Source organism: Pseudorca crassidens, chromosome 3 (genome assembly GCF_039906515.1).
Source record: "Pseudorca crassidens isolate mPseCra1 chromosome 3, mPseCra1.hap1, whole genome shotgun sequence".
NCBI classification, from domain to species: domain Eukaryota; kingdom Metazoa; phylum Chordata; class Mammalia; order Artiodactyla; family Delphinidae; genus Pseudorca; species Pseudorca crassidens.
Window position 1 is genome coordinate 172,065,882 of NC_090298.1, and position 16,627 is coordinate 172,082,508.

Genomic DNA, 16,627 nt, shown 5'->3' on the forward strand with positions numbered 1-16,627 from the left:
CTTGGGCAAGCAGCTCAGCCGCTGACAGCGGCCACTCCCCTCTGTAAGCTAGGAATGGCCGGGGCCGCCAGGCTGGGTGTGGGTGCGGGTGCCTGGCCTGCTCGCCCTCCCTCCCTGGGCATCGCCGTAGCTGTCACCGTTACAGCTGTGCTCAGCATCGTCCCTCGCTGGGCCTCGGTCTCCCTGTGGGATGACGTTTGCCAAGAGCCCCTTTGCACTGGGCCGTCCAGGGAAGAGCTCTTAGGGCAGATGAGTAGAGGTGTGCTGTCACAGCCAGCTTTGCCGTGTCACACACCAGCCCCAAACTCTGGCCCAGAACCACAGCCCGGAGGGTGGTGGGCCAGGCCGCCTCCGCTGCTCCGTCCTGGTTCCCTGTGTCTGCCATCACCCCAGGGCAGCTGGGGTGCTGGCCGCTGGCTGGGCGCCTGGGCTCACCTCAGTGTCACCTTGGAGTCCAGGTGCACGGGTGCCACTGAGCCTCTGCTCACATCACGCCCGCAGCACCGGGGGCCAAACCCAGATTGACGGGAACCACCCCACCCCTTGCTGGGGGGGCTTCATCATCACACCGAGGGTGTGGGCGCAGGGAGGGGCCCGTCTTGGGCACCTGTCGGTCCAGCTCATGGGGAGAGCTGGGGTTCCACCCAGGACCTCTCAGACCACAGAGACAGAACCCCGTGCAAGCCGGCCGAGTCACTGGGGAGTTTTGGGGTTTGTGTGGCGGCAGGGTCGGGGGTGGGTTCCCCTTCTCAGCACGTTGGCTCCTTTGAGGGGACAAGGTGGAGCCGCCCCCGCCAGCTGACAGCCTCGCGGCCCAGGCGGGTGCCTCCTCCTGTTCCCGTGAAGGCCCAGGACCGGATCCTTTGGGGTCCCCCACCTCTCCCCCGACCCCAGTCACGTGAGCTCGCTGGGTCTCCAGGAGGGGCAGGGTGCTGGGTCAGGTGCACCCTTGTCGTGTTTGTCTCGTCTTCATTTTTTTTTTTTTTGGTATTTATTTATTTATTTATTTATTTTTGTGGTACGTGGGCCTGTCACCACTGTGGCCTCTCCCGTTGCGGAGCACAGGCTCCAGACGCGCAGGCTCAGCGGCCATGGCTCACGGGCCCAGCCGCTCCGCGGCATGTGGGATCCTCCCAGACCGGGGCACGAACCCGTGTCCCCTGCATTGGCAGGCGGACTCTCAACCACTGCGCCACCAGGGAAGCCCTGTATTTATTTTTTTATACAGCAGGTTTTCATTATTTATTTAATATATATTAGTGTATATATGTCAATTTCAATGTCTCACTTCACCCCACCACCACCCCTCTGTCTTGTCTTCATTTTGTTGCACTCTGTCCCCCCCACTCCCTTTTAGTTGGTGACAAACAGCCCACGATTCTCAAATGGCGGATTCTGTCAGCCACCAACGACCTGGACCGCGTGTCCGCCGTGGCGCTGCCCAAGCTCCCCATCTCGCTCACCAACACCGACCTGAAGGTGGCCAGCGACACCCAGTTCTACCCCGGCCTCGGTATGGTGTCTCAGAGCCCCCGGGGGAATGGGGTGGGCCCTGAGCTTGGGCTTCTGTCACAGGGTCCTGGGAGCCTAGCCCCCGGCCTCACGTCAGTCCCACTGGGGACGAGGGTACTGCTTTCAGGATCTGATGGGCTCAAAGGGCTGGGAGGCCACCGTCAAGCTGTGCTCTTTACTACGTAGAGGGCTGTTCGCAGTCCACAAGGGAGAGGCTGGGAACTTGGGGAAAATTTCCAGATAAGCTTCCTTCCCATGCCCACCCCCACCCCCGTTGTAGTAGCTCCCGTGGCGATTCTGGGTTTGGGCCCTGGCGTCTGTGACCCTGGGTGAATCAGGCTGGCCATGTTGGTGCCGGCCCAGGGCAGCCCCCCAGCCCCCTGCTGTAGATTACGGGCTTTGGGTTCTACAAGCCCCTGAGCTTACTGGCCTCCGTTCCGCCCCGAGGCCCTTTGTGTACATCAGGCCCAGGCCCTTACCATCTGCTGTCCTCTCCGCCTGCCCCTCCCACTTGTCCCCCTGGAAGTCACCTGTTGCCTCACGTCGGCCAAACTTAGTGCCGGCCGCAGGGGAGCGGGTCAGAGGTGCCCAGACAGGGTGCAGTCTGCTCCACCGATTCGGGGGCCGGTTAGCCAGGACTGGACCCCACTGGGGGGGTGCACCCCAGTGGCTCAGGGCTCACGCCGCTCCTTAGCACAGCCTCTGCTGGGCGTGGTGGCTGCCCCTTCCCATTGTCCAGAGCTGGGTTCGGCCGCCTGACCCTGCATGTGCCCCCAGGGCTGGCCCTGGCCTTCCATGACGGCAGCGTCCACATCGTGCACCGGCTCTCGCTGCAGACCATGGCCATCTTCTATAGCTCCGCAGCGCCCCGCTCCGTGGACGAGCCGGCTATCAAGCGCCCTCGGACCGCGGGCCCCGCCGTCCACTTCAAGGCCATGCAGCTCTCCTGGACTTCCCTTGCCCTCGTGGGCATCGACAACCACGGCAGGGTCAGTGCTGCCCCGGGGGACGGCTGTCTGTGGCGGGGGTTGCACTTAGGAAGTGGGGGCCCTTAGGGTGCTGCTCCTGACGTCAAGGAGTCCTAGGCCCCCAGTGCGCAGCAGGTGCTCTGCAAGTTGGCCTCCTGGTTCCCAGGGGAACCTGTCCATGGCCTGGCAGGAGGGCGGGCAGCCTCACAGCCACTCTCACACACTCACGCTTTCGCTTACAGCCGCCTCTGTGTTTGCACGCTCATTCACACCCTTGCACGCTCACACCTCACATTTGTCCTACTGGCACGTTCACACACGTGCACACGTTTGCACACTCACACCCACGTGCGCGTGCCCCCAGCCCCCCACAGTGGGCTCCTGCGAGTTGCTGTCGGGCACCCTGTAACTTCTGTTCCAGCCCTATCCTCGGTGTTTCCGGGTGGTGGGTTGGGCTTCTCGGGAGCACGAGGTCTGTGTTCCCAGGGACTACACGGCCCCCAGGTGGACCTGCAGGCCCCGTCACCCGACAGGCGCCCTGCTGGCTAGGAGGCCCTTCAGGCCCTATGTGGGAATCGCCACAGCTATGGAAACCTGGGGCTTGTGGCCCCCGTTCACTCCATGTGGCTGGGCTGTGGCTCTGCAGCCCTCCCGTGTGACAGGACAGCGGGCAGGCCTGGGCCCCGCGCTGGCCGTGCCCTCCCTGCCCCCAACTGCCCCTCGGGCCCCGCCCCCTCACGCCCCGCCCTCCTCCACAGCTGAGCATGTTGCGCATCTCGCCCTCCATGGGCCACTCGCTGGACGCGGGGCTGGCCCTGCGGCACCTGCTCTTCCTGCTGGAGTACTGCATGGTGACTGGCTACGACTGGTGGGACATCCTGCTGCACGTGCAGCCCAGCATGGTGCAGAGCCTGGTGGAGAAGCTGCATGAGGAGTACACGCGCCAGAAGGCCGAGCTGCAGCAGGTGCCGCCCCCCTTGGCTGCTGCCCCGTCCCTCCGTCAGGGTGACCCGCAGGCCGGACGGCCCACCTCTCGCTGCCACCTCAGCCCAGCAGTGCGTGGCTGTGGGCCTGACGCCACCTGCCTCTGGGTGGCTTTGGAGGCCTTTGCTTCTGCGATAAGAGCTCTAAATGGGGGTTTTACAGACGGGTGAGCCAGAGAGAAGTGATCGTTCAGACGCCATGGTGGCACGCCTGTAAAACCCAGACCCCCCCCCCCCGAGTTCAGTGGGGCATGTAGAGGTCAGCGCTGCTAAGCATCTGAAGTTGCCCTCTGTGCCAGCCGTCGAGGAGAAAACAGGAAGGAGAGATCCCATTCCCATTAGCAGCCTGCTGAGATGTGCGAGTGCTGGGCCCGACCCGGGGAATAGCGCAGGACGGAGCTGGGTTCAGAGCCAGGGACGCCAGTAGTGATCAGATCTCTTGTCATCGGGCAGAGCTGTGTGCAAGCATTTTTTTTTTTTTTTTGGCTGCACCCTTCATGCCTTGGGAGATCTTAGTTCCCCCGCCAGGGATTGAACCTGGGTCCTCTGCGGTGAGAGCGCAGAGTCCTAACCACCGGACCACCAGGGGATTCCCTGTAGGCAAGCGTCTTTCTGTTTTAAGTCCTCCACTCATCCTGGGAGACAAGAGGTTTCAGGAGCTGTGGGGGGTAGAGCGGAATCTGTGGCCCCGCCCACTTCATGCCAGGAGTGCCCCCAGTCGTGAGGTGTCCCAGGTGTGTCCCTTGGGCCCCTGGGGCACACGTGCCCGCAGGTTGAGACCCTGCCATCCTGTGAGGAAGGTCCTCCTACCTGGTTCCGCCATGAGGAGGGCAAGGCCCAGAGAGGGTTAGCGGCTTGCCCGGCTGCCGCCCGGCTGCCCCAGCGCCTCGCTCTCCCCGGCTCCTCAGGCGCGTGCCCCGCCCACTCACATCCTCCGCCCCCCAGGTCCTCTCTACCCGGATCCTGGCCATGAAGGCCTCGCTCTGCAAGCTGTCGCCCTGCGCAGTGACCCGCGTGTGCGAGTACCACGCCAAGCTCTTCCTCATCGCCGCCAGCTCCACGCTCAAGTCGCTGCTGCGCCCGCACGTGCTCAACACGCCCGACAAGAGTCCCGGCGACCGGCTGACGGAGGTCTGCGCCAAGATCACGGATGTCGGTGGGTCCTGCCCCGTCCTGCGGGCCGCCCTGGCTGTGAGGACCCCTTGGCCGTCGTGCACGTTTGGGGTGTCGGGGACACGCGGTGGGCGTTAATGGGAACAAAGATGACCCAGCCTGGGGATGGCGTCCCCAGGGGCACTGCCTGTGTGGAGGCCTGGAGGCCGGCGGGAGCTGCAGGGTGCCCGGCACAGGGGGTCCGAGGGGCGGGCAGAGCGATCTGAAGGCCAGCGGTGGACACCCAGAGCCCCTCCCTCCAACCCTGCCCTCCAGGTTCCCAGGCTCAGGCAGGCCCGTCCCTCATTTGCTTGTTCACGACGTTGGTGTCGGCCTGTGGGGGCGGGCCCAGCTCACCGTGCGTGCTAATGGGCGCACATGTGAGGTTCTGGCCGCCCCTGACTGCCTGTCCCCTCCCAGACATTGACAAGGTCATGATCAACCTCAAGACGGAGGAGTTCGTCCTGGACATGAACACGCTTCAGGCGCTGCAGCAGCTCCTGCAGTGGGTGGGCGACTTCGTGCTCTACCTGCTGGCTAGTCTGCCCAACCAGGTGTGCCTGCACTCCTACTTGGGAGCCCCACCCCCCAGGAGCCCCGCCCCTGGCCTTGTCCTCTGAAGCCCCACCTCCCTGACCCCGCCCCTCCCAGAAGACCCCCCCCCCCCGGGGGGCCTGCTGAGGTCCTAGGGTGCGGCGCACGCTGAAGTAAGCAACCTGGGCCCTTCTGCCCGTAGGGCTCCCCGCTGCGGCCCGGCCACAGCTTCCTGCGGGACGGCGCGTCACTGGGCGTGCTGCGGGAGCTGATGGTCGTCATCCGCATCTGGGGCCTGCTGAAGCCCAGCTGCCTGCCTGTGTACACGGCCACCTCTGACACCCAGGACAGCATGTCCCTGCTCTTCCGCCTGCTCACCAAGCTCTGGATCTGCTGTAAGGCGCCCAGCTCTCTACTCTCGTTCCGCCACCAAGATACAAGCCCTGGCTGAGTCCCCCCACCAGAATATAAGCTCCCGCAGGTCAAACTGGCTCTGCCGTGGCCCCCACTGTTCCCCCGGCACCCAACACAGGTCCAGGCACGGTGTGTGCTCATTAAACATCAGCCACTCTCAGGCACCTGTTTGTCTTGTGTCACCAGGTCGTGTGTTTCTGTGGCCAGGCTCTATCGTTGTCACATCCGTGATGCCAGGAAGGACACCCAGTGTTCGCTGCATATTTTTTAAATGAATAAGTGGGTCCCCATTTTACAGAGGAGAGGACTGAGGCCCGAGAAGGGGAAGGAGCTTCCCAGGGCCACTCAGGAAGTCGGGGCAGGGCTGGGGCCTGCGCCTGGTGCTCTGTGAGCTCTGAGGAGGCCATGATGCCTCCTGGGTGGGCAGTCCTCCGGGCAAGGCTGCTGAGCAAGATATCCCCGTGGTCCCCTCCCCGCAGGCCGCGATGAGGGCCCCACGAGCGAGCCGGATGAGGCGCTCGTTGACGAGTGCTGCCTGCTGCCCAGCCAGCTTCTCATCCCCAGCCTGGACTGGCTGCCCGTCAGCGATGGCCTCGTCAGCCGCCTGCAGCCCAAGCAGCCCCTGCGTCTGCACTTCGGCAAGCCTCCCGCTCTGCCCGGCAGTGCCACCAGCTTGCAGCTGGACGGCCTCATCAGGTGCGTGCCCATCTCTGCCTTGGGGCCTTTGCACGTGCCGTGCCCGCTGCTTCCTTCCAGCCTGACCTTAGCGCTGCTCCAGAGACTCCCCCACCTCCACCCTCTCTCCCCTCCTGGTCACTTCCCTCCATCCAGTCGCCTCGGCCTGTGCTGATCTGTGCCCTCGCTTGTCTGGGTGACATCATCCTCTCTCTGGTCTGTCACCGCCTGCCTGGAGGGCCCCACGTGACTGACCTTGGTTCAGAGTTCAAGCTGACGCCCCAGTCCCCCACGGTAAATCGCACTGCAGCCTGGACTGCCTGGTGGGGCCCAAGGCCCCAGGGAATCAGAACCCTCTCAGGCAGACCTCCCAGGGCTTAGAGGTGACTTCAGGAGCCATTCTTTGGAATGTGTGGGGTCTGGACGGCCCACCCCTGCTGAGTGAGCTCACGACTGCCCGGCAGTGCCTTGGGGTGGGGGTTTGTCCCCATTTAACAGACGAGGAAACTGAACCTCAGAGATGCAGTCAGGAGGCAGCTGGCCAGGACCCAAACCCAGCACCCCACGGGCCGCCTGCCTGAAATGGTGCTCGAGCGATGAATCCCCAAGTGGAGGTTCGCGTCCCCGCCTTCCCGGGAAGCGCTCTGGACCTGCCCTCAACACCTTCTGTGTTTTCTTGCACGTCTCGCTGTGGGAGGAACAGCCTGATGAATCACATGCTGTGGTTTGTGCTTGGGTTTCAGAAAAAACTTTACAAGGAGAGGTGGCTGGTCGCACAAGGGGTTTCACACTCTCAGGAGTTTTCAAACGTGTGATACGAGCGTAACAGGCCGACCCACCCCAGCCCCAGGTCCTCTCTGAGGGGCTCTGGGCGCCAGGCTCTCAGACGTCGTGGCGGTTCTGGGCCGCCACCCCGACCCCCGGGCTAGTGGTCTGTGGGCGGAGGGCGTATAGAAGCCCCGCTTGCAGACTCTCCCTGTTCCCCGGCGAGTGTGCGTCACGCACGCTTTGCCTTTAGGAGATGGACCTGTGTTGGCGTATGCGTGCGCGTGCGTGCGCATGCGTGTACACCCCCTAGCCCCTTCCATGCCTCTCTCTGTCAGGGCGCCGGGCCAGCCCAAGATGGACCACCTGCGGAGGCTGCACCTGGGCGCCTACCCCACGGAGGCCTGCAAGGCCTGCACCAGGTGAGCGCTGCAGCAGACGCCGGGCCCGCTCTGCCACCGGTGGTTTCCCACCTGGGAATGGGGGTCCCGGAGTGCCTCCCTTGTGGGGCTGCTGAGCGGGTGCCCCCGCGGTCTTCTTAAAGGGCCGGGGTGGCCCAGCGGTGAGCGGCTGACCCGAGCCTGCCCTTGACGGGCTCCCCAGTGACCTGACAAGTGCAGACATGAAGGAGTGACTGCAGCAGTGCTGCGCTTTGCAAACGTGGCCCCGAGTGCTGCCAGACAACCCCAGGTCACACCACTAGGGACGGGCTGAGCCAGGACTTGGACCCACAACCCCTCCTCTGTCCACTGAGGGAGGTGAGGGGGTGATATCTGAACTGGGACGGAAGGATGTGGAGGAATTAGATCAGTGTGGGGGGAGTGGGGGCTGCAGGGAACAGCATTCCTGGCGTGGAACAGCATGTGCAAAGGCCCTGTGGCCACCACCCAACCTTGCCTAGCGCCCCACCCTCCTGACTCCACCCGCAGGTGCGGCTGTGTCACCATGCTCAAGTCACCCAACAAGACCACGGCCGTCAAACAGTGGGAGCAGCGCTGGATCAAGAACTGCCTGTGTGGGGGGCTCTGGTGGCGGATGCCCCTCAGCTACCCCTGACTGCGCCCAGGCCCCCGTAAGTGGATTCTTTTTCTTTTCTTTTTTTTTCTTGTCTGGTGAATACGGTCTTTAATTATTAGTTGGATAATTTTTCTAAAAATTTCATTGTAGTTGATTTACAAGGTTGTTAGTTTCTGGTATATAACACAGTATATAAATTGATATATATACATATATGTATACACACACGTTCTTTTTCCTATTCTTTTCCATTATGGTTTATGACAGGATATTGAATATAGTTCTTTGTGCTATACCATAGAACCTTGTCATTTATTTTATATGTGTATCTTCTAATCCCACACTCCTAATATATCCCTCTCTCCTTTGGTACCCATGAGTTTGTGTTCTGTGTCTGAGTCTGTTTCTGTTTTGTAAATAAGTTCATTTGTGCCATATTTTACATTTCACATGTAAATGATATTGTATGATATTTGTCTTTGACTTCACTTAGTATGATAATCTCTGGATCCATCTATGTTGCTGCAAATGTCACTATTTCATTCTTTTTATGGCTGAGTAATATTCTGTTGTGTGTATGTGTGTGTGTGTGTGTATATATATATATATATATATATACATATACCATATTTTCTTTATCCATTCATCTGTCGATGGACACTTAGATTGTTTCCATGTCTTGGTTATTGTGAATAGTGCTGCTGTGAACATTGGGGTGCATGTGTCTTTTTGAATTATAGTTTTGTCTGGACATTTGCCCAGGAATGGATCATATGGTAGTTCTGCTTTTAGTTTTTTAAGGAACCTCCACACTGTTCTCCACAGTGGCTGCACCAACTTACATTCCCACCAACAGTGTAGGAGGGTTCCCTTTTCTCCACACCTTCTCCAGCATTTGTCATTTGTAGACTTTTAAATGATGGCCATTCTGACTGGTGTGAGGTGATACCTTGTTGTAGTTTTGATTTGCTCTTCTCTAATGATTAGCGATGTCGTGCATCTTTTCATGTGCCTGTTGGCCATGTGTATGTCTTCTCTGGAAAAATGTCTATTTAGATCTTCTGCCCATTTCTTTGATTGGGTTGTTTGGTTTTTTAATACTGAGTTGTATGAGCTGTGTATTTTGGAAATTAAGCCCTTGTTGGTCGCATCGTTTGCAAATATTTTCTCCTATTCCGTAGGTTGTTTTCGTTTTGTTTGTGGTTTCCTTTGCTGTGCAGAATGTCAGTGGATTCCCAATGGGTTGAAAGGAAAGGCACGCTGTCCCCTTGCTGGTCACAGAGCAGCCACGCACTCCAGACCTTCACTGGGTGCGTGAGACAATGCCACCCTTGAACTATGCTTTTCGGCCCTTATCAGCTGCGCCAGCACCTCTGTAACCGGCAGGGCAGGTGAGGACATGGCCTGAAGCCTCAAGTTGGCACCCTCGGCCCAGCGGGCCCTGCTCTTTCTTCCTCGGAGCCTACTGGCGGATCCGGGTGGAGGGCCTGGCCGCATGGCCACCATAACAGGTGGTGACTGAGACCTGGCCCTGCCCTGAGGATCTCACTGGCCCGGGTAGAGCCACGGCTGTGTCCCGACCCCTGGGACCCCAGAGCTCAGTGACCGCCCTGGATTTCCCAGGTCCCAGCTCAGAGGGTCCAGGACAGCTCAGGCCTCTGTCCTTCAGAACATCCCACACGAACCTGCCGGGTGTCCAGTGGCCACTGTCAGTGACACCAGTCCGGGTGTCTGCTTCGGGTTCCTCACCTGTACCTGTCACTGCTGAGGCCTCGCAACCACCGTCTCTGACCTGGGCAGGCCCAGTAAACGTCCCCACTGGGTGGCCGGTGTCTTGTCGGTGTCCTGGGTGCCACCCGGCAGCCCCCTCGCCCCCGGAGCCTCCCTCCCCCTCCACAGGCATGTGGTTCCGCCCGTGTGCACTGCTCTCCTGCTCTGTCAGCATTTATTGAGCACCTAGTGTCTGCCAGGCACAGGGGTCCCTGCGCGGGGTGGGGGGAGGTAGCGGTGGGCTGGACGTGGGTGGGGGCTGCTCCCCGCCGCTTGGGTTCCTGCGCACATGAGTGTCTCTGTCTCTGCTTTCCCTCTGCATCCCTCCCCTCCCCCCGGGTTTCCTGAGAGCGCCGCAGCCCCCAGGGGTCCTGCTTCGCCAGCAGCTGCTTCCACCCATTATACCTGGCTCCCTGCGGCCCCGTGCACGGTGCCTGCCTGTTAAGTGGTGATTGATTGCTTCTTGTTTTCCTCTGGAGGAGCAAGGGAGGGCGGGCCGGCCAGGCGCCCCGCAGAGGTCGACACGCGGCAGCGGTGTCTGTTGGGCTTTCTGGGGCCGGCAGCGCTCCAGGGGCCCCATTACCTGGGCCAGGGGCCGCTTCCCTGCTGGCCCGCCCACCTGCGGCAGCAGCACTTGGCGTCTAGGTCCTGCCGTCCGAGAGGTGCTTCTGCGGGGACTTGTGGGGACCCGGAGCTGCTGGCCATGCCGGGAGGGGTGGAGACACCCTGCCTCGGACTCACCTCCCGTGCTGCTGCCACCGCCTTCTGTCCCCTTGGGGAAAGGGGACCCAGGGCGGCCTCCCTGGTCGGGGGGCATGTGGTCCACAGTCCTACATATTTTTTCTCAGCCTTTTTACCCCATTTGACCATGTTTTTTTAAAGCAACTTGTGTTTCTCAAGTCATTTGAAGTCTTTAAACCAGTTATTTGTCTTAGAAAAATGAACCTGTTTCTTGCACTCACGTTTCATTGGTTAAGGTTAAGTTGCGGGTACTTACACCCCGGCCACCATCTTTGGACGCTCCCTGGAGGGCGGGTCCACATCTCCTCCCCTTGGATCTGGGGCTCGCACCTGTTCCCACCTGTCCTGTGCAGGGGAAGTGACCCCCGGGTGACCCTGAGGCTGGTGGGAACCGGCCTGGCTCCTGGGCCATCATCCTGGAGCCTCCAGGCCTCTGGTCATCTAGGTGGTGGGACAGGGACACGCACCCCTCCCCCCCACATCCTTGTGACCCCGACCCACACAAGCTGAGTGCAGTGAATGGCGAACGGGGATGGCTCAGCGTCGCCGAGTTTGGGGCAGTTTGTTACGCAGCAGTGGATAAGCGGAACGCTCCGTGAACTGCCGTGACAAGCCCAGTAGGCATAAGCGGGCCCGGCTGTCCAGAAGCGTCGGGCTCACCTGGGGGCCATGGGGGGGGCCCCTGCTGAGAGCCCTGCTGGAACGTTCCTCTAGGTTGAGAGGGGATTTGTGGGTGGGGATGTGCCCTTGCCCCCCGTCCTGCCCCCACCATGTGTCCACATGGGTCCCCCCCTCTGGGGTCAACAAGGGCAGGTGTTACTGTGACAGGGAGAGGCAAGTCAGTCCGTCGGGCTGCGTGTTCGCTGTGCCTCAGCCTCCTCAGAGCCAGGCCCACGGGTCCCAGCTGCAGGTGAGGAGGCCGAGGCCACCATCCTCCGGAAATAGAAGCGAGAAGCTGCTCTTGACTCCCCACGGCAAGTGGGCTCCCGTCTGCAGTGGGGGGGGGCACGGCCACGTGGGCCACCCTCCCTGCACGCTCCCCCTCCCCCTCCCACCAGCATCTGTGGGGAAATTGCTAGAAGAGGCCCTGCAGGGTCACAGGCTCTCAGACGGCTGTGTCACAGGGACTTCTGAGTTTTCATGTGACTGCAGAAACCACCCCCCATGGGGTAGAAAGCATGGAGCCTATGTCTCCTGCCTGGAGACCCCCAGATCCCTCCCCCTCTGCCTGCCCCACCCACTGCATCTGGTCCTGCTCTGACCTCAGGGCCCGCGGCTCACCAACACGGACAGCCTAGTCTGGTCTGTAGCCCCCGCTAGTGGCGCCAGGTAAAATGCAGGACGACAGTTAAATCTGAATTTCAGATGAACAGTGAGTGCGCTGAGAGCCCCAGGCCCGTCTTCAGGATGACTCAGGAGTTCCATCCTGTGCAATGGAATGTTTGACCCGGTTCCTAGGAGCAGGGCTGGGTCTCAGCTGTGTCTACACAGTAAACACTCAACAAGTGCTTCCATATGAATGAACGCTCCATAGCGGAAAAACAAAAACTGGCCATAGGTTCCAATTCCAATGCCTGGTGGGGCACACGACCACCTCTCAGACCCTCAGTCTCCTCGACCAAAGAGAGGTCAGAGACCCCCTTTGTGGACCAGGCTTAACACCTGGGGCCTAGTAGGTGCTGGGCTTCAGTGGCCCCTCGTCCAAGTGGGAGAGAGGGCACAGGGCCTCAGGACCTGGGTTCTGCCCTGTCACCTCCCAAAGGGGTAAACAGAGCCAGGAGGACAGTGAGTCCCCTGGGCCTCCAATCAGTGGAGCTGCTCTGGGACACCAGTCAGCTTTGCTCAGTGAACCGCGCAGCACCTGGGGCTGGCCTGTGAACGCAGGCCCTGTGGCTCTGCGCTCATTTCCAGGCTTTGCTGAGGACCTTCTGTGTGACGTCAGGAGAATCGCACGGCCTCTCAGCCTGTTTTCCCATTTGGGACACGGGCCCTAAGAACACAACCTCTCTGTGTACCTAGATCTCAGCCCAGAGCAGGGTCTTGCACATAGCAGGGCCTCACTTTCTGCTCGGGAAGCAAGGACCAAGGGGACACCCACCCCCATTCGTGTCCCTCCCTGGGTCTCCGGGCGTCTCTCCAATTTCCAGGGGAGAGTAAGGGCGCCACCGCGTGGCCAAGACGTGAAGCGACTCCTGGCAGCTCCAGCCCGGCTTGCAGGGCGTGGGGTCTCCGGACTTTTGTCCCCGAAGATCCCTACGCCAGGCACGCCGTCTCTCAGCCTTTGGGTCACCTCCTGGCACCGCATTACCGGGACGCTGCCGCCCCCCTCAGTTTGGCTCGCCTCCATCCGCTCCCTCACGCAGCGTGCAATCTGTAAAGGCGGACCGGGTGCAGGAGTGGATGACTTTATTGCTCGGGCCCCCGTGACCGCCGCCCCTCAGGTCCTCCTCAGGCAGCTGAGCCCTCAGCCATCACTCCGTCGATCCAGGCCACGTAGCTCGCCACGCGTGTGTAGATGCCGGGCTTCTTGTGGTTGCCACAAACACGTGAGCCCGAGGTGACCACGCCCTCGGCCACGCCGCCGCACACCAGCGGGCCTCCAGAGTCACCCTGCAGGGAGCGATGTCATGAGGTCCGGTGCAGGGCCGCCGCAGGCGTCCGGCCCGCCCTTCGGCGTCCGGTCCGGCTCCACCGGCGCCTGCTGCAATTCCCCTCAGCCCGCCGGTCCCAACAGTTCCCTCGCTCGTCAATCTCAGGCCCCGCCCACCAAGGCCCCACCTCCGCCGGCTTTCGGCTCCGCCCCTCTCCAGGCTCCACTCCGCACTCCGTCCCACGGAAGTGGAACAGCCCCCTCCTCCGACCCTGCCCCACTCCTGGCCCTCTCCAAGCTCGGGCCCCAACTCGTCCGCACCCTTTTCCAGATCCCACCTCTCCTCCCAACCCTGCCTAGACCTCTGGCCAGCCACGCCCACCCAGTCTGAGTCATTGACCCTCCCATCTCAGCCCCCACACCTGCCTCAGGCCACGCCCACTCTCCTGGGGGGGGCACTTTGCGAGCTCCCCCGCGCGCGACCCGCCCTTTCCATCAGCCTCGCCTCCCGTATTCCCGCGCGCCCCGCCCCTTCTGTTGGCTCCGCCCCCAGCAGGCCGCACCCCCCCCCCCCCCCCCGCCTCGCCCTCCCGAGGCCTTGGCCCCCACCCCTCTACTGGACCAGCCCCGCCCTTGCACCTTGCAGCTGTCCCGGTGTCTGCTCTCCGCGCACATCATGCTGTTGGTGATGGTGCCGTCATGGTACTTGCGCAGGTTGCAGGTGGCGCGGTCGAGCACCGGCAGGAGTACGTGCTGCAGGCGGTCTGGCCGCCGGCCAGCGTGGTTAACCACGCCCCAGCCGGCCACGTCGCAGAGCGTGCCGGCCGCCACGTCGCGGTCCTTGCGCTGCCAGGGCAGGGGCTGCACGTAGGGGCCCAGCACAGCCTTCTCAGAGAGCTGGGGGTTGGGGCGGAAGGGGATGTTAGGGTCGGGGCGGGCGCGAGGGCGAGGGCCCCGGGGCAGCAGGGGGGACTGGGGCTAGACTCAGCAGACCTGCAGCAGGAGGAGGTCGTGGTCGATGGTGTCCGGCCGGCTGTCTGGGTGGGGCACTGCGCGTAGCACGTCGTACAGGCGCTTGGAGGGCTCCGGCTGTGACAGGGAGTGCGCGCCCAGGAGCACCTGCACCTTCCCGTCGGCCCTGGGAGTGGGGTGGACCCACCATCAGAGTCACGTTCCCGCCCCACCTCACCCCACCCCACCCCGTCCCGCTCTTTGCCCCAGGCCACTCACACATCCTCCAGGCAGTGCGCTGCGCTCATTACCCACTGCTCGGCCACCAGGAAGCCTCCGCACACGTGCTTGCCGTTCACTTGCACGGATGCCATGTAGGGCCGCGAGTGGGACATGGCCTCTCGGCCGCCCAGGATCCTGCCGCGGGGCTGAGCCGCTGGAGGTAGGCAGGTCAGCGTGAGGACTTAGGGGGCGACTGCAGCCCCCCCCGCTACGATTCTCTCTCTACCCCGAGGCGGCTCCAGCACCCCTCAGACCTGGAATTCCATCCTTACAATCCTCCCCGACAGAGTTGCAAACTCCGGGGGGGCCCAGGGAGGAATGCCCGAGAAGACAGATGATAGGGAGTGACCGAGTCTGGGGCAAATGCCATACCTACACATTGGGCCTGAGGCTGCAATTTAAACATAAGGAAAGCCGGACTGTCCAAACCCAACACCCCTGCCAGCCATTACCCCTCGAGCTGCCGGTTTTCCAGTGTGTGGAAAGCTAGGTTCAAAGTTTTGAGAATTACCCCCGGTGGTCCAGTGGTTAGGACTCGTTGCTTTCACTGCCGAGTGCACGGGTTCAATCCCTGGTGGGTGATCTAAGATCCCACAAGCTGCACAGCCCGGCCTCCTACCCACCAAAAAAATAAACCACCAAAATTTTGAGAATTCCTTGGTTTTCAGAGGCTTCTGTTCATGTGAAACCTGCCCCCTCCCTGCCCACTTAGGGGGGCTGGAGGACAGTCCTGTTTGACGGAGCAGGCCCCCTGGCTGACCGCCCTGCAGGCTGGTGGCCCCCAGCGGTCACCGCAGGCCCAGGTCCACTCACCACACACGGCCGCCCCGAGGAGGATCAGAGCCGCCAGGTGCAGGGAGCGGTCCGCCATGATGCTGCAGTGGCCTTGACACTGACCCAGGCTAGGCCCTGGGGGTGCTTTTATGAGGGTGGAAGGGGGCGGGCTCTCGCACAGGCCCTATCAGCCGGGTGGGCAGCAGCCCAGTTGGCATGGGGAAGCCATCTGTCCACCCTCCCCAGGGGTGTGGTTGTCTCCCATGGACTTTGTACCAAGAGTATAGACAGGCTGCTGGGCATACGTCCCGCCTCTGTGAGCCTGGCCCAGGGCTGGGCCAGGCACAGGGGCTCCTGTGGGGAGCAGCCCCTCAGGATGGGCGGCAGGCAGAGCAGAGGGATGGACCTATACCCAGCCTCACAGCCCCGTCTCTGCAGAGTGCCTTTGCAGCCCCAAAGTTTCACAACAGCAGCTGGGAACCACAGTTTGTAAACAGCCCACTTCCGCATTTTCTGCTTCTTTCTCTTTCTCTTCCTCCTGCAACTTGGAGAGGAGGTCGGGTGGGGGTGGGGGAGAGGTCATCCAACACCCTTGTCCCTGTTGCTGTGGCTCTGGAGCTTGATACCCCAACAAGTAGAATATTGGAAAGGTGGTGTGTATGGGGCAGCTGGAAAGACCATTGGATACAAGTGACAGAAAAACCGAGGCAAACTGGGTGGAGCCTTCTACAAGGAAATTACGTGGAAAGTTCATGGGTCTACCTTCAGGTGTAGCTTGATCCAGTTACTTGAACAAGGTCAGGTTTCTGCCTTTGGTTCCTCCTTTCCTCCTTGATGGCTTTTCTCCTCACCAGGCTCCCCTGTTGTGACCCCAGACTCGGCCCAGGAGCTCAGTCAGCCCCTCCGTAAATTCCCCATCACTGTAGCCGGAATCTCAAGCCTGCCTCTGACTGGCCGAGCTTGGATCGCATGCCCCTACACCGTCACTGCGGGCAGGTGATGGCAGGTTCTGAGGAGCAGAACCTGGGTCACATGGCCCTCTATAAGTTGGGGATGGCGGGTCAACATCTCATGAACCTACTACTAGTGGGAGATGCTGCGTGTGACCAGAAGGGTGGGGAGGACCTCAGGCTGCTCCCAGTGGGAACAGTGCACAATCTTTTCCCCTCTCCTTCTTTTCGTGGTGAAAAGAAAAATAGAGAACAACATAGCAAATGTGACTTGTTAGATCCCAACGTGTTTTCTTACTCAAATCAGAAACTCTGAAACGAAAGCCCATTCGCATGTGGAGTCCAGATTATGTAAGTCAGAGTGTTGGAAATTGCAACAAAATTTGGAAATGACCCAACAAGACAAGATGGTTCAATAAATAACCCTGCTCGTCCCCGGATGTTTTGTTGACATGGAAAGACCGCCAGGGTGTAGTATTTATTAAGTGGAAAAAGTGATTGCAGGGCAGTGGGTCACCTTTCTGAGCCGCTGGCACCTGGGGGGAGGTG

The 16,627-nt window shown here is 61.1% G+C and overlaps 2 protein-coding genes and 1 non-coding gene across 3 annotated transcripts in view; 1 reads left to right on the forward strand and 2 right to left on the reverse strand.

Annotated features, from left to right (window-relative positions):
- The window catches only part of LOC137221082 (uncharacterized), a 62,995-nt gene that overhangs the window by 7,299 nt on the left and 39,069 nt on the right, over positions 1-16,627 (forward strand). Inside the window, 11 exon segments of the mRNA XM_067730275.1 lie at positions 1,358-1,513; positions 2,290-2,501; positions 3,239-3,445; positions 4,409-4,619; positions 5,036-5,169; positions 5,352-5,544; positions 6,043-6,259; positions 6,549-6,679; positions 6,757-6,962; positions 7,342-7,425; positions 7,933-8,075. Coding sequence (XP_067586376.1) covers positions 1,358-1,513; positions 2,290-2,501; positions 3,239-3,445; positions 4,409-4,619; positions 5,036-5,169; positions 5,352-5,544; positions 6,043-6,259; positions 6,549-6,679; positions 6,757-6,962; positions 7,342-7,425; positions 7,933-8,075 — 1,894 coding nt within the window.
- On the reverse strand, positions 3,980-4,053 carry TRNAE-CUC (transfer RNA glutamic acid (anticodon CUC)). The gene has a single exon. It is a non-coding gene; the product is annotated as a tRNA-Glu (tRNA).
- CFD (complement factor D) lies at positions 12,921-15,565 on the reverse strand. The gene is made up of 5 exons (XM_067734569.1): positions 15,168-15,565; positions 14,352-14,508; positions 14,115-14,259; positions 13,761-14,018; positions 12,921-13,141 (listed from the first exon to the last, which is right to left on the reverse strand). The coding sequence occupies exons 1-5, from the start codon at positions 15,223-15,225 to the stop codon at positions 12,980-12,982; spliced, it is 780 nt and encodes a 259-aa protein (XP_067590670.1). The 5' UTR covers positions 15,226-15,565; the 3' UTR covers positions 12,921-12,979.

Bases quoted from the DNA above. Each gene is read 5' to 3' on its own strand.
- CFD (XM_067734569.1), bottom strand. From the start codon at position 15,225: ATGGCGGACCGCTCCCTGCACCTGGCGGCTCTGATCCTCCTCGGGGCG. The intron at 14,509-15,167 runs GTGAGTGGACCT...GCCTACCTCCAG, and splicing joins CCTCGGGGCGGCCGTGTGTG to CGGCTCAGCCCCGCGGCAGG. The intron at 14,019-14,114 runs GTCTGCTGAGTC...CCCAACCCCCAG, and splicing joins ACGACCTCCTCCTGCTGCAG to CTCTCTGAGAAGGCTGTGCT.